General features: G+C 36.2%; 2 protein-coding genes across 3 annotated transcripts in view; one reads left to right on the top strand and one right to left on the bottom strand.

Moving 5' to 3' along the window:
- LOC126278658 (mitogen-activated protein kinase kinase kinase 4) overlaps nt 1-16657 on the bottom strand; it is a 184663-nt gene that overhangs the window by 10446 nt on the left and 157560 nt on the right. For both annotated transcript variants that reach the window (XM_049978889.1, XM_049978878.1), the window contains exon 19: nt 117-304. In XM_049978889.1, the coding sequence (XP_049834846.1) occupies nt 117-304 (188 nt within the window). The remainder of the gene's footprint in view (nt 1-116; nt 305-16657) is intronic.
- On the top strand, nt 618-15974 carry LOC126278664 (angiopoietin-related protein 7-like). Its single transcript, XM_049978902.1, has 9 exons — nt 618-866; nt 1309-1460; nt 3080-3273; nt 6972-7125; nt 10925-11204; nt 11292-11423; nt 11505-11637; nt 11712-11838; nt 15516-15974. The coding sequence occupies exons 1-9, from the start codon at nt 633-635 to the stop codon at nt 15829-15831; spliced, it is 1722 nt and encodes a 573-aa protein (XP_049834859.1). The 5' UTR covers nt 618-632; the 3' UTR covers nt 15832-15974.

The following is a 16657-nucleotide window of genomic DNA, read 5'->3' as shown; positions in this document are numbered from 1 at the left end:
AGCTCAATTCCCAAACTTGAATACATCATAGGACAGGAGCAGAAGTAAAGAAAATGTCAAACCACAACCAGATGGAACTCAAAAAGCCAAATAATATTTAAGTGTATTACACTTACAATGTGAATTTCCACACCATAATATCGCACCAGTCCTGGGTGTTGTATTCCTTCAAATATACGTAATTCTTCAGCAACCCGGCGAATCGTCCTATGATCATTTGGTTGCAGCTGAATTTCTTTCATAGCCATTAATTCACCAGTCTGGTTGTTAACAGCTGTATAAACCTTTCCAAATCTGCCCTGACCTAAAAAACAAGAAATGAGCATACTTGAGAATATATGTTTCTCACTCACAGAGATCTAGAGGAGTGTCAAATACAAACTGTGTTTCAGTTACCAATAATACTGGTACACTAGAGGACTTACAAAAAAGAAGAAAATTGTAACAGATAAATATGAAACTACATTGCAAGAGTACTACCACAATACAAAAACTGGAGCAGGCAGATGTTGTGTGACAAAAACAGGGAACACGAGAGCACGGCAAGTCCCATGGAAAAATAAAGAATGACCTGACAGCAAAAAATGTGTCTGCCATATGTTTCAGTAATGCATGCCGCTATATAACAGGCAATGTCACAGTACTTTCTCAGTTGTTTGATAACAGCAAAACACAAGAGCACAAATCTGCCGATGGAGATGAATATAATCTTTTCCCTCTTGTGGTTTAGCTGCTTTATTTCTTATACATGTTCTGCTAATCATGAGACAACAGAAGGAAACTTAGAAACAACGGTTAAAGTGCGCAATAGACGAAAACTGCCAAGGGCACGGGACACTTTAGGAAGATTTACAAATGCGACTGAGGTGGGTTTTCATGTCAATACGTTAAATAAATCATGTAAGTACATTATCGCTTAAAGTGTGAGGTCAAATATCTATCATTAGAGCAGGTAATCAGATTGAGGGCTAGCATCAGCAGACAACAACAAAAATTATGACCATTCATTCAAGTCTTTATAGTCCATTGTTTGATTCAAGAAACGAATTCTGTCACTTCTCACTGATGCCAGAAACATATAAATCACCTAAATTAGTTATTTTTTCACTCAAATTGTATTTTGATTTGCATAAGAAATACTTCACACTGCTGATGTAATAAATTAAGGTTAACAATAACTGACTCTCCTTGTAGAAACTGTAAATAAAAGAACTTTGAGATTAGTTTGGTTACTGCCATTCCAACATTTCAAATATTATGTTTTGTTGCTATTACCACCTTTTTTTTCAAGACCGAACAATGTTTTAGATGTACAATGAAAATGATGCCAGTGAAAATAGTGAGAAAGAAAACAATGCAATGCAAAATACATTACTACTTCAGAGACTACAAGATCGTCTTACAGCTGTTTTGACCATGGAGGAACAGATTCTAAGGAAAACAGAAACAATTGAATACCGGTAATTCATTACATTTAATATTATTTATTAATTACAGTTAAGTAAATTACATTCAGACATAGCATTAAGTAAAATGAATAGTTGGAGCACAGAAGTTTCCTTCAAAATAGCAGCTAATATTGTTGTAAGCTAAAAAGCTCATCTCATATCTTGTAAGTACAAATTTTGGATATGAAACTTGCCTTGTGAGTATGGGATGAAGTTAACCCAATATTACTTTCATGTCCCACTGGAAGAACTCATTACCAGTTTGGGGAATGAATAGGAAGAGGGCAAAGTGATATACTGACAAGAGTCAGTTATTCATTTATTCAGTCACATCCTATGTTCTGTAAGTTAGAATGTGAAGCCCGAGTGTTCTGAGGTACTAAATGAGTGAAACTGTATATTAACAGGCATTGCAGGTCTCTTCAGTATACTAAGAACCAATTACAATTAGTGCTAATCTACTCAAAAGAACTACTTCTTGATTACTATTTCCTAAAACATTATAAATCAGGATATTATGTACAGTACTTGCAAAGGATATACTGTGAACAACGCCACTCTTCCTGTTACAATATTCAGCTATCGTTTTCATCTACTACATAACTACTGATTTTACAGAACCTGTGTAATATGATGAACATTACAGCTAACTGAAACTTATATCTCCAAGCCAAATAGTCTGATAATCTTAATAAAAATGGTTGAGAATTCTCTTGCTTTATTTTTAATGATAATAAAGCAACAACAGAAACCTTCAATCAGGAAGGTCAGATGGGAAATTCAATTACATTTTAATATGAAAATGAGTCCAGTGCTTTGGCCATTTTATTGCCAAACTCGATCACAAATGTTCTCTTTATCTGGTTAGGACAATAATTCTTCCCAAAATCTGACTTCATGTCTTGTATAGATAGGAAAAATTATTCACAATGTTTTTGTCAGAATTTTTTTTTTAAAAAAGAGGAGATACACAAACAATCCAGAGTACAACACAAGCTGAATAAGTTTTCTTGACTAGCACAGGCATTTTTCAGAAATATTGTGCAAGAGTTCAAAATTTGTGGGAACTGTTCATCATCCTCAGTGCTTTTGTTTTTATAATGGACAAAGTTTAAAACAAATAATATATTTCAACATATTGGGAAACAAAGAAATTCTTACTAGAGCTCCACTGCTGAACTTCCATGTATGCTCCAAGCAATATATTTAGCATTAAGTTAGGTAGGCAAATCTTGACAGGAATTCACTCACAATTCTTATATTTCCATTCTACCACTTCCTGATGATTCCAAGTTACAGTACTTCCAATTAAAAACAATTCCACATTTTTGTGTCACTCAAGATATTTATTTTTCTATCTTCTTAGCTTCCTCGCCATAAAACACGCTATCATTTGAAGGCTAATACATAAACAGCAATAAAATTACTACAGATTTTTCTCTGATATGAAAGGTAGAAGTTGATGAGCAGCTTCACAAATTCCAGTGTCACATGTTTATCACACAATCAGTATGAAATGAACTGCCACTGATGTAGCTAATTAATATATTAACACAAAATGTGATACAAAGCCTATTACACCGGCATACATCTTTCTCTGTATTGACCAATCAGAAGACCATTTATTTCAGGCTAACAAAGCTAGAGGTGCAGATGCAGGAAAAGAGTGAAAGTGTGAAGTCAGAACTCCGGGAAGTAAGTCGAAGAGTACAACAACTTGATTGGCAGAGCAGTAAAATTGATTCAGTTCTTGAATCTATAAAAATGGATACAAGTGCCCTGAACCAAGGACAAGAACATCTGCGAGGGATGTTCTCAGAAACAAGTAAGAATCAGCATGAACATGTGTGTCAAATATATATTCTGGGCATTGGTAATCCACATAGCATGCACCAATTGGTAAACCATGAATAAAATAAAATATTCTTTGATTTGGTTGCTTACTATAGAGTATAGTGCTTCAACCACATGTAAAAACATGCAAAGTAAACCAGGAATACCAATGTTTTATTTACAAATCTAATGAAAATGTTATGATATTGTCAGAGTGAATGGGATATGTGAATTCAAATGGATATGCTCCACACAAAGTACTGGATGTGATTTACATATTAGATCACTAGCCTATATGGTACTTTCTCATATTTCTTTCAATAAAATTTTTCTGTACATGAAAAGTAAATTACTTGCTTTTACTGGAAGCACAAGTTAAAATTCTCATTATAGGAACTTTGAATTTTAACTTCTCAGATTAATCTCACATTGACAGACCATGATCTGGAGTCATCAAAATGAATGGTACACTCATCTTAAAATACCACTTCTTTGGGAAGTACCATCAAAACTTCACAGTAATAGACCCAGTTTTTGCCACCTAACAATGTTTTTCACACTCGATGACACTTAGTTTCAAATTATTTCTTTGTATCAGTAGACAAGGAGTGTCAACAACTCTGTAGAATGTAGTCAACAAAGAATAATAATTTCTCAGTTTATGGTGACCTTGCACAACAATGTGAAACAAAGATGTTGATATGTTCTATTAACTGAGGATCACAACACGTCTCCTTGGCTGCTAGCATCTGCCCTTTTGTCCCCCACATTATTCATGAGCCCTGCCACCCAGCAGAAAGACACCTCCTTCCCCTGCCTTTTTAAACAGAGTAGGGTGTCCATGGATACTCTGGGCTACTTTATCTGCTAGGTATACAAGTTGTATAGAGTGAGGGGCACTCAGGGAATATGAACAAACACGAAATTTAGCGCTCTTGACTTGCCTCGCTGACATGCCTCACCTGCTCCATGCCCTAAAGATCACCTATAATTCCACTTCGAAGCCAGTAAAATCTTGAGGCAGTCTGATCTTGAGGATACGATGGGGAAAAAAACAACAAAGCAACCAAACGGAGTCCCCCTGTTTAGACCCACCTGTAAATACAGCTACAGTGTTGTGGTGCTCAATTAAAATGTCATAAAACAATGTATTAAAAACGTAAGTAGTAGTGCAACCTCTACTGTACACCTCAGGTCACAGGTTTTACTGAATAGTATCTACCAAAATTAAGTTCAAATTAGAGCAAGCCTTCTGGGAAACAGAGCACTCATAACCTGGTTGTTTTTTCTTTTCTTCTTTTACCACACCACTATCTTTTACAAATTTTATCTTGTGCTGTTTAGATTGCTTCCCAGCTTTAACAAGATACTGGTTTTCTTTGATATCATGACCCTTTTGATCAGAACACCTATCTTTTAACAATATTGAGTCAAGCACATAAATTCAGTTATTTTTTTAGGATGTAATAAATTGTACTTTATTTAATACACAGGTTAATTTCAATGAATTACAAAACCTGATAATTTCTCAAATATCTCACTGTCTTCAACTGTATTCATTGCAGCAGGTCTAATCAATGTATAAAAACTCCAAGACTTAGCATAAAAAATCTAAGCAAGTGCATTTTATTCATTCCTTAGCAGTGAATGTTATTGATACAGGTTTTTTTAGTGACCACAATGAGCAACAATCAGAGCATGCCAGATTTGATGAAAGAATGAGATAGCCAATTTAAAACAAGTTACAATAAAATACTCAGCATGGTTAAAACCACACAGATGGAATGAATTTCACCCCAATTTTTCTTTTCTTGACACTGTGTATATTGCACTATCGTATAATTGAGCATCATACATCATTATGGAATAGGAAGGATGGATACAGGACAAATGTAAGGATGTAGAGGCATATATCACTAGGAGTAAGATAGATAATGCCTACAGGAAAATTAAAGAGACCTTTGGAGAAAAGAGAACCACTTATATGAATATCAAGAGCTCAGATGGAAATCCAGTTCTAAGCAAAGAAGGGAAAGCAGAAAGGTGGAAGGAGTATATAGAGGGCCTCTACCCGAGTTCGAGTCTTGGTCCGGCACACGGTTTTCATCTGCCAGGAAGTTTCATATCAGCGCACACTCCACTGCAGAGTGAAAATCTCATTCTTCTTCCTTGTCCTCGCTCTTGCAGTTCTTTTCCCACTCTCTCATGATCTTAGGACATAAGGCAAAGGTATATATTATATTTTTCTTCTTATCTTTCCAGAACTACTTCATGCGTTGGCTGATGGCCTGCCTCTGTTTATTTGATGTCATCTTGCTAGATTGTGATTTTTGTTGTTGGACGGGAAATTTCACAGTACTGATCAGTTCCCTTGTCCTGTATAGTGCCTTCTGTGATGTTAAGTTTTATCAAGTCCCTTTTTGTCCGCTTCCAGCCATCCTGTGATATTTTTTAATTTGGAAATTAAATTAATTTTTTTGTTAGCTTATTGTCATTCATTCTGTAAATATGGCCATTAATTAATCTCTTGTGATTGTTTCTATGCTTCTGTATTGATCTTCATTTCTCTTCTTCATCCAGTTGTTATCTTTGTTCAATTGTGGTCCTAAAATTTATCTGAGTCCTTTCCTTCCTTTCTTTTCCAGTTCTTCTTATTCACCCCTTTTATTCTGATCACCCCTGCTATTCATTGTTAGGCATTCAGATCTGCAAAGTGTTTCTAGTTTCATTATAGTTGTGTAGTGTTTAATTTTTTGCCTGGAATGATACCAACATTTCATTAAATTGGTTTCAGGTGAGTTTGTATGCTACTTCCATTTTCTTCAATCTTTCTTTACTTGTGGTGTTATCTAACTCATTGCATTGTGTCCATTCTCCCAAATACTTAAACTTAATCACTCTTTTGATGTCTCTGTGTTGTATTTGTCTATATTTATACTTATATCTGTTGTTTTTATGTTCATGGGTGAATTGTTTTTATCATTATCTTTGCATCTGTTTCGTCCTTAGAAATTACTGCAATATCATTAGCAAAAGCGAGACATTTCACCTCAAATCTTCTTCTTCCTTGAAACTTCCTGTCAGATGAAAACTGTGTGCTGGACCGAGACTTGAAATCGGAGCCTTGCCTTTCGTCAGCAAGTGCTCTAACCACTGAGCTACCCAAGCTTGGTGAGAGTCCGGTGTCAAACACCTGTGTTAATTCTGAAGGGTTCGGAAGCTTCCCGTACAAATTCTTTCTGTTCAATTAATTGTCTGGCGATATTATTGATACATGCTTCTTCCAGTGCTAGGAAATACTAATAATGTAGACTGTAGCCACTGAACACTTAAACAGAGTATTTCAGAGCCAAACACTGATTATGACGAGATCAAGAAAAACAAAGGGTATACAAAAGACTCATGAGAATGATAACAAATTGAGAACAAGAACTTTGCATATTTTCATATTATGCGTAGACTGAATTTCTCTCTCTCTCAACAGTATTCATCATATAAATTAATGGCACAGACTACATGACTGAGTGCTTACTGTTTGATGGTAATCTGCGTTTTGTTTCCCCCCCCTTCTTTTCTTTCCTTTTTTTATTTGCTTTTCATCATACATGATTTTTAGTATTACTTCCTCAATTTCTTTATGGGAAAATCTGAATATCCATACTAAAAATTCATATTTTATGTCAACATCAGGAAGCAGAGCAATAAATGCAGCAGAAACAAGATCAGACAATCAGCTAAGCATTGTTCGAACTTCCATTCTCAGTATCCTGGGAATAGTGAAAAACTTACAGAATGTTGCGGTTAACACACAGAGAAACTTCACAACATTAATCAATGCAACAAAGTAAGTATTTTCTTTGTAATAATTACTATAGTGAGCTATAACCATCAGTTTATAGCAGATCTCCAAAATGGTACACTGTTGTAACTAATTTGGAAACTTTCACTGAAAATATTCATGAAACCATACAAAAATGGCTGCCTCCTACTCATTTTATTCCATGTATTAATCCTCTTCCTAAATGTTTCTTTAATGCAGACCCATTCTCAATAAAAATTGCCTTACACATTTCATTGAACATCTAACAAAGTGTTGTCACCAGGCTTGGGATCGACTTTTGAAGCCACCTATACCACAGTGTTTAGTTATGTTCCTAGGTTTCACACCCTAAAGCTATTCACCAATGTGAGCCCTTTGCTGAAGATGACTTGAGTGTTGCACTAGTACATGGTAGTTAACAAATTTATTCCACATGGCACCACAGATAATCGTTAAGGCTTATGACTGATATGCTGAAGGTGGTGGGTTCTAATCCTGCTTGATGCTTTTAAATTTTTATGTTAAATCTTTACTAAACAACAATAATTAATTTTAATTCAATTAAGTAGTTCAAATGTAATTTTAAATTTCTAATCAGTTACTCTATCATTTCAATCATTATATTAACTTTTTTTTTTTTACTTGCTCTCCTTTCTTCTTTCTATCATTCTTTTTCATTTGGAATAATTGTCCATGTAATTTTAATTATTTTTATTTACCTACTGTAATGTTCAATAGTTTGAAAATGTCGATCCACCCACCAAACAACAAAAGGTGAAACAATATATCAGTATTTATATTTGTTGCGCAATAGTAAAGAAAATTAATTTTTTGTTGTGCAATTTACTTTTCTTTCTGAGTGATAACAATCATTACATAAACATTAAAAACATAAATTCTATTTACACTATAGACAAAATAATGCAGATGAAGATTTAAATGAAAGAAAGGATTGCATAAATAAAATGAGGAATAGAAATAGTGACGAAAGTAACATGGACAAAAATATAAAATGACAAAAACTAAAGAAATTAAAGAAAAGTTGATACAAAAAGGTAATTAACATGGTTAAAGATTATAAATGAAGCAAATAAAGTTAAAATGGGGATTAAAATGATGCAGCAAAGGATTAAAAATAAAAAATAAATAAAAAACAACATTTGAACAAATTACATGAACAAAATATAATGATGAAAGCCATTTCAATAAACATTTATGATTAAGAATTTAAAATGCATGTCACAGGACTCGACCCATCACTTTCAGTATGTCAGTAACATATCTTAACCACTGCACTAAGTTGTTACTCAGAACAAACCTCTTAATTACACTGAGGTGACAAAAGTCACGGGATAATGATAAGCACATATACAGATGGTGGTAGTATCACGCATACGAGATATAAAAAGGCAGTGTATTGGAGGATCTGTCAGTTGTACTTAGTGATTCACATGAAAATGTTTCGGACATGATTATGGCTGCACAACAGGAATTAACAGACATTGAACATGAAATAGTAGTTGGAACTAGATGCATGGGACATTCCATTTTGGAAACCATTACAGAATTCAACATATTGAGTTGCACAATGTCAAGGTTGTGCCGAAAATACCAGATTTTGGGTATTACTTCTCACCACGAACAATGCAGCGTCCGGTAGCCTTCACTTAGCAACTGAGAGCAGTGACGTTTGCATAGAGTTGTCAGTGCTAACTAACGGACAAGCAACACTGTGTGAAAAAAACACAGGAATCAATGCAGGTCATATGATGAACTTATCCATTACGAGAGTGTAGCAAAATTTAGCATTAATGGGCTATAGCAGCAGACAACTAATGCGAGTGCCTTTGCTAAAAGCACAACATTGCCTGCAGCACCTCTCCTGGGCTTGTGACTATACTGATTGGACCATAGTGAATGGAAAACCATGGCCTGGTCAGATGAGTCCCAATTTTAGTTGGTAAGAGACGATGGCAGGGTTTGAATGTGACACAGGCTCTATGAAGTCATGGATCCAAGTTCTCAAAAACACACTGTGCAAACTGGTAGTGGCTCCATTAAGCTGTGAGCTGGGTTTGCATGGATGGACTGGGTCCAACTGAACCAATCACTGACTGGAAACGGTTATATTCAGCTAGTTGGAGATATTTGCAGCCATTCATGGACTTCATGTTCCCAAACAACGATGGAATTTTTATGGATGATAATACATCATGTCACTGGGCCACAATTATTCGTGATTGGTTTCAAGAACATTCTCTATAATTTAAGCAAATTGTCTGGCCACTCAGATCCCTGACATGAATCCCATGAACACTTACGGGACATATTGGTTGGTTAGTTCTTGCACAAAACCCTGATTTGCAACACTTTTGTAATTATGGGCAGCTACTGAGGTAGCATGGCTCATTATTTCTGCTGGGGGCTTCCAATGACTTATTGCGTCCGTACCCATGTTGAGTTGCTGCATTAGACTGGGTAAAAGGAGGTTCGACGCAATCTAAGGAGGTATCCCACAACTTGTCACCTCAGTGTATAATGCTGTAACATACCATGCAAATTCCCGCCCCCCCCCACCCCCAATCAATTACTTGCAAACAATGGCCCACTTTGGTGAATGGCTTCAGGAGATGATACCTGGGAAACTAAAGTACAACACAATACAGGGGGTTTCACTCCCAGGAACCACCACTCCTAAAAGACTGTAAGCAGTCCCCCCCCCCCCCCCCCCCCAAATCCCCTTCTTTGCAACGAAATGAAAGTAACAAACGAGCACTAGCAACATAGGGGATGGAAGTTCAGCTAATATTTATTTGCCAATAGCTAGTTACACTTGGCTGTTCTATATCAAATATTGTAAATCTTAAAAACTGTACACTTTGAGTACCTGCTAGAAGAAGTAATGGAAACAGATATATCAATCTGGAAGTATGTCCCAGAAACAGACCAGTATTTTATAATTACGAAGAGACATGATTTTCAGGCAGAGCTTACCTTCCGGATGCGCAATTACGGTACTTTCAAAAAAACAATTGAAACAGAAAATAATAATCATACTTTCCAGAAATACAGAGTGCTTCTTCAGCAAGAAAAGACAGATTTGTAGAGGAAGGATCACAGGGGGTGGAGGGGCCACAGGACTCTAAAATCCTACATTGAGAGGAACCCACCTGTCAACAACAGCAATTGGTGAAGTATTTTATTATGCTAATTCTTTAAGTGTAGGTTCTTGATTTTCTGACTCACTGTTACATTAGTACACTATTACACTAATTCGCACTGTTTCTCTCTGCTTAGGCTAATTGTTATTCTCTTTGTTAATGTCACTATTCCAAATTTTCCATTGTAGTTTCTACCTCATTCCTGTTTCCACTGTATAAGGTTTAATTTTCATCCCAACTGCTTCTTACTGTACTGTGGCACGACTCTTAAGGCAGTTGCAGTTTCCTCATTTTACAACTTTAATTCCTCTTTCAGGTGTTCTATTTCTCCAACCAATAACCTAGAATGCAGCTTTGTACACTGTCTTTCTTTAGATGGTCATTTGTACAGTGAGCATCTCTATCAACACATATACCTAGATTTTTTTAAAAAAATTTTGATGTTGTTGAATGAACTTTTCAAATCTCTTCCTATAAGCGTCTTAGTTTCATTTCATTATTTTCTTCTTCTTCTTCTTCTAGTAAATGTGCACTTAGCTAAAAATCACTTGTCTAACAAGCTTTGAAAACTAAACACCCTTTATCATCCTCAACTACTTGCTTTCCCTATACAATAGCAAAAAAACAATAGAATGTATCTAACAGTAAGATTATAATTTCAGATCATTATCTTCAATAAGCACCAAACTGGCTACAAAGCAAGATATTCATTCTGCTACCATGGAAATAAGACAGGATTCTTTTATCTCTCCTTTGATGAGAGAACAATTTACTCCACACATGAAACTGCAAGCTGAAGAAGATGAACAACTCCCTGAAGATTGCAAAGCATTGCAGCAATATGGTAACAATATTTCTGGGGTGTATAAAATAAAGCCAAAATTATCCACAAAAGGATTCTTTGTCTACTGTGATCAAGAAACCCACAATGGAGGTTGGACAGTATGTAGCATTACCTGCAAATGTTTTCAATGAACTACTGCTATGCAATGTTTATAAATTAAAAACTAACACACTTATTCCATTCAGGTTATCCAAAATCGGTATGAAGGTTCTGTAGAGTTCTTTCGGAACTGGCATGACTATAAATATGGATTTGGGAACTTAGCTGGTGAATTCTGGCTGGGACTGGAAAAAATACATATATTATCCAATGATGTGGTAAATTAAAAATTTGGAAGTACATAATGACGTGATCAATCATGTTTTTATGGCCAGTATTAATTTGTTTGCATTTTCCAGATACATGAACTATTAATTGAAATGCATGATTTCACACTCACTAAGACGTACGCCCTCTACTCTGCATTTTCTGTTGGAACAGAACTTGAAGGCTACCCAATCTCTATACTTGGAGACTATGATGGAGATGCAGGTATCAAGACTGAAGTAAGATATTGTACCTATAATCCAATATACAACAGAACTTATGGATATGAACTTTTCCAGGTGATTCACTAATTTATCACGCTGGAATGAAGTTCTCTACTTATGACATGGATCACGACAACTGGTCTGATGGAAATTGTGCCGAGTCTCACACTGGAGCTTGGTGGTATAATGGATGCGATACAAGGTGGAAATAACAGTAGCTACATTATTCCTACTACTATTATTGCTGTTTTTTCTACATACAGTATCTGCCTAGCTTTTACATTTCTTGAATTGGCTTGTTCTCAGTTGTTAGAAATTGGAATATATCCATAAGATAAGGTATATGTGTGACCAGAAATCACCCTTTGTCGTCAAATAATACTTCAGCACAGAGTCATTGTGGAATCACTATCTTAAATTTCTAATGTTGAGAGAATTAACATTCATATTATAGCAAGACACACCATTATAAATACTTCTTGATTTAAATTACAGGTGACTATTCAACTGAAACTTCCTGGTATGTTAAAGCTGGGTGCTGGACCAGGACTTGAATCCAGGCCTTTGTCCTTTGCAGTCAACAGCTCTACTAAATGAGTTATCTAAGGACGACTCACGACCCATCATGCTCAGGTAGCTCAGTTGGTGGAGCACTCACCTGCAAAAGGCAAAGGCCCTGGTTTCAAGTCACAGGCTGGAACACAGTTTTTATCTGCCGGGAAGTTTTGTATCAGCATACACTACGCTGCAGAATGAAAATTTCATTCTCACTATTCATCTGTCCACTCTGTATGGTTAGTCTTATCCTTCATAAGTACTTTGCACAAAGAAAAATTTGCTGTATCCCAATCTTTCTGAAACTATCTGAAAAACGTGCATGCATGGTACTCATTTATTTCTGTTAATAGTTCACAGTAAACTTTTACAGACAGTTTTTATTTCTGACTTTTCATCACAATTATAAAATCCTTCTGTTGCTTAGCAGTTCCATTCCCAAACCTCACTGCAAGACTGAGTCTCAATTTATATTTTTTAATTGTTTCATAGAATATGTACTTTCTGCATTTATGTCAGTTTCCACCCTCATTACTGTGACACTGAATTATCTCACTGGCTCTTACCCATTTTCTATCAAAATAAATCAACCAACCAGCAACTGCTCTTCATTTTGCTTATGAGGAACTTTACATTTATATTTACCATTACAAGGGAATAACAGATGTTGTTCAGCTACATCATCAATATGAAAGTGAAAGATGATAAAGAGTTCCATGTAAACTGTTCATACAAAGGCAAAGCACTGCAACAAATGTCCCATAATTTGCCCCCCCCTCCCCCCCCCCCCCCTCCACCCAATTCTCTGGTGTGCACTTTTCTGTGAAATGTGTTTGCTTATTATATATCTGTGATATTAAATCAAAGATGTTCCCGGTCACAATAAATTCATCAATACAGAAAACTGCCAGTTGCAAATAAATAATCTTTCCTGGATAGCTTCACTTCAATTTGAAGTTCTGTGACAATAGCCTGCCTGGTGTCATACAGTGTGTTCTGAAATTTCTGTTGCAAACTTCTAGGGCTTGTAGAAGAGAGTGAGTACATAACATTTTGAATAGGAACCCTTGTCTGGAAACATCATCCAATAACACTACAGAGCATCAAGGTTACAGATTCTACCACATGTAAGTGTATGTATGTGCAGGGCGATTCCATGACGATGTTACAAACTTTCTAGGATGATGGTGAAGGATGAACGTAGCAATTTGAGATAAGGGTCCCTGTACCGGGAACAAATAAAAGTTATACGTGAAAACAATTCTGATACCTATGACAGTTAAATATATGTACTGATATTGTAGATGCCAAGACTATAAGGTAGGCAACTTTCAACGGTCATAGTATGGACCAAAATAAAGAAAAAATGGCAGTAAACATGGGCTCAGAAATAAATACAATAAGAGCTATGGGCAGTTGTTCATCTTCGCTACTGTGGCACACACCTTGCTATTTAACAAGTGCTCATAGCTCTTAAGGTATGTGTTTCAGAGCCCATGTTTACTAGACATCTTTTCATTGTTTTGGTCCATACTACCACCCATGAAAGTTGCCGACTCTACAATCCTAGAACACCAGTACCAGTAAATGTATTCCACTGTCACAAGTATCAGAATGGCTTTGACTTATAACTTTCAACTCATTTGTTTTCGGTCCAGGAACCCTTACCTCAAATTGTGCACATTTACAGACATCAGCGCCTATAACTTTGATGTTCTGTATCATTGTTAGATAATGCTTCCAGAAAAGGGTTCCTATGCTCCTATTCTCACTCCACTTTACAAGTCCTAGACGTTTGTAATGGGAATTTTCAAACACTCTGCACAGAGTTTAAGGACAATGTTAAAGTTTGTTTTTGTGCATCATACGGGAGGGGGGGGGGGGGGGGGGGGGGGTAAATCACACAATGGTTTTAGTGAGCATCAGAGGTGATCTCAGATGCTCCAAATGTTGGGTACTTTCAGCAGCAATAATTACATTCGGGGAACTGAAGATTAATATTTTTAACATTTTGCAGCTCTCTCAGCAACTGCATAAATGTTAATTATAAATGAACAACAGCCTCAGTTGCAATGTTTACCTAGGTTTCAAGTGGGATGACCCAACCTTCTTCAGAATAAAATTAACTATGATTTGTCCGTAATGGACAACATCAAAAACTATAATATAGCAATACATCCTCATATTGCAAAAACTTATCTAGGAAATTGCATCGCCCCCATTTCGTGAGCGCAATACGGCAGCAACGGATGTTATACTGGTACTGGCTATATATTCAAGGGTGCATGTGCGATAGTGTGTCATGCGTACTTGTTAACACTGGTACCAACGCGTACCCCAAACTTAAATTTTTTTTGAATAACCAGTTGCTGCAACGAAGTTGGAGATGGCATGTGTGGTTCGACATTTGCTGAACACTTACTGCAAACGGCTCTTACATTGCGAAGTGAAGGGTGGGAGATTGGATATTTTGGAAGAAATACAAATTTTTAAACACTAACTATATGACAAAAATAACCACCTTAACGACCAGCTGCAGCTGCGGAACAAAAGAAGCTTTTTTTTTTTTAAGGTTTTCAACTGTTATTCCATCTGCCATAATTTTAGGGAGTAATCATTATACACTTGCCAACATATTTTTAGCACTCCCATTTGCTGAATAGCTGGGATTATCTGCTATTTCAAACCAGTAGTTATCCTCATGCAGTCAAATTCGATGATTAACAAGAAAAAAGCTTGTGACCACTTGAAGTATTCCACTTACATTTATGTTTTAGTCAAAAACCTCCCCAAAACCGTGTCCTGAAATAGTGTTTTGTTTCTCCACTAGACAGTGCCAGTGTCAGAGGTTATACCAAAGACAGAACACAACATAGATGTCATATTAACACATACAAATCCACCTGATGGTGGACGTTTAAATACTTGAAATGTGTTGTGGATATAAACAAAAGTGACTGGAAAGTAAACTTCTTATTTCATTCAATATCAATAACACTCAAATTAAAATGTGAACATTTTAAGTTAAACTGACTTATCTTCCCTTCAGTGTTTGTAAAACTTAGAATTTTTTTTACTGTTTCCCTTTTGTTATATGCTGGAAAACGATTTTTAAAAAAGATTCATCTGCCCCCTCCCTTTCTTTAACGTCAATTTTAGTCCAGTTGCTGGTAACTAACAACTCCCATCTTAACTACTTTCAGAATACATATACATACAATTTATTATATTTTATTGATATTTTATACTAACAATAAGAACAACAACAACAACAATAATAATAATAATAGTATAATAGTAATAATAATGTTTTTCTTTCATTAGCAATCTGAATGGGCGTTATCTTGGTGGTGAAGTGCAAAGCACTCATGAATACCAAGGAATGTACTGGTATGACTGGCATGGCCCAAGCTACTCACTGATGAAGACACGAATCTCAATTAGACCAAATCCAAAAGCATACATTTATGTGAAAAATAATGGAACACAATCACAGCTCAAAAAACTTAAAAATAGAAAGCATGGATCACAAGGAGAAAAGCTGAAGATATCAAAATCTAATGCAGCTAATGAAACTGAATCTCTGGATGAAAACAGTTATCATTCAACTAGCAAAATATCTGACCAAGAATCAAAATGAATAAAATAAAACTCAATCTACTCTGAACAAGTGTAACATTCCAGTTCAATAACTGGATCATTAATGGGATAATGAAATGTATTGTAGCTTGCAAAACTGAAATAAAGAAACCATAAACACGCAAAAGCCTACCAAAACAGAAACCAATTGCTAACTTTGTGATTCTTTTACTTTGCTAGTTCTTTAGCTGTTTTATATTTTTCACTAGGCAGAAGTACTGCACCTTGTTCTTTTTTACTTGTAGTACATGTTTTGCTATGATTACTTAAATTTCAAGGAAATATTTTTTTCATTCTTTACATAACTATTAAACAATGGAAAATCCAAGACAGAATGTAACGATATTATGAGAAGGAAAGTTGCTACTCACCATATAGCAGAGATGCTGAGTCACAGATAGGCACAACAATAAGATTTTCACACTTAATGCTTTCAGCCCAAGGCCTTTGTCAACAATAGGCAAATGTATGCGCGCACACGAGCACGTGCAGGCACACACAAGCAAACACAACTCACACACACGATTGCAGTCCCAGGCAACTGAAACCACACTGCGAGCAGCAGCACCAGTGCATGATGGGAGTGGCAACTGAGTGGGGGAAAGTAGGAGGCTGGGGCGGGGAAGGGGAGGGATAGTATGGTGGGGCTGGAGGACAGTGAAGTGCTGCAAGTTGGGCGACGGGCAGGGGAGAGATGGACAGAGGGGGGATTATTTATTATTTATTTTCTTCTATTTCTCTCTATATCTTTCCTTTTCTGCTACTCCCCCCCCCCCCCCCCCCGGCCCCACCTCTCCCCTGCCTGCCGCCCAACCCAAAGCACTTCA

Source organism: Schistocerca gregaria, chromosome 1 (genome assembly GCF_023897955.1).
Source record: "Schistocerca gregaria isolate iqSchGreg1 chromosome 1, iqSchGreg1.2, whole genome shotgun sequence".
NCBI lineage: Eukaryota > Metazoa > Arthropoda > Insecta > Orthoptera > Acrididae > Schistocerca > Schistocerca gregaria.
The sequence above is the reverse complement of the archived record's forward strand: the minus strand, read 5'-3'. Positions and strand labels throughout refer to the sequence as shown.

Coding starts and splice junctions, on each gene's coding strand:
- LOC126278664 (XM_049978902.1), top strand. CDS start 633: ATGTCACAGTACTTTCTCAGTTGTTTGATAACAGCAAAACACAAGAGC. Junction 867..1,308: donor GATTTACAAATGCGACTGAG/GTGGGTTTTCAT, acceptor ACAATGTTTTAG/ATGTACAATGAAAATGATGC. Junction 11,638..11,711: donor AGACTATGATGGAGATGCAG/GTATCAAGACTG, acceptor GAACTTTTCCAG/GTGATTCACTAATTTATCAC.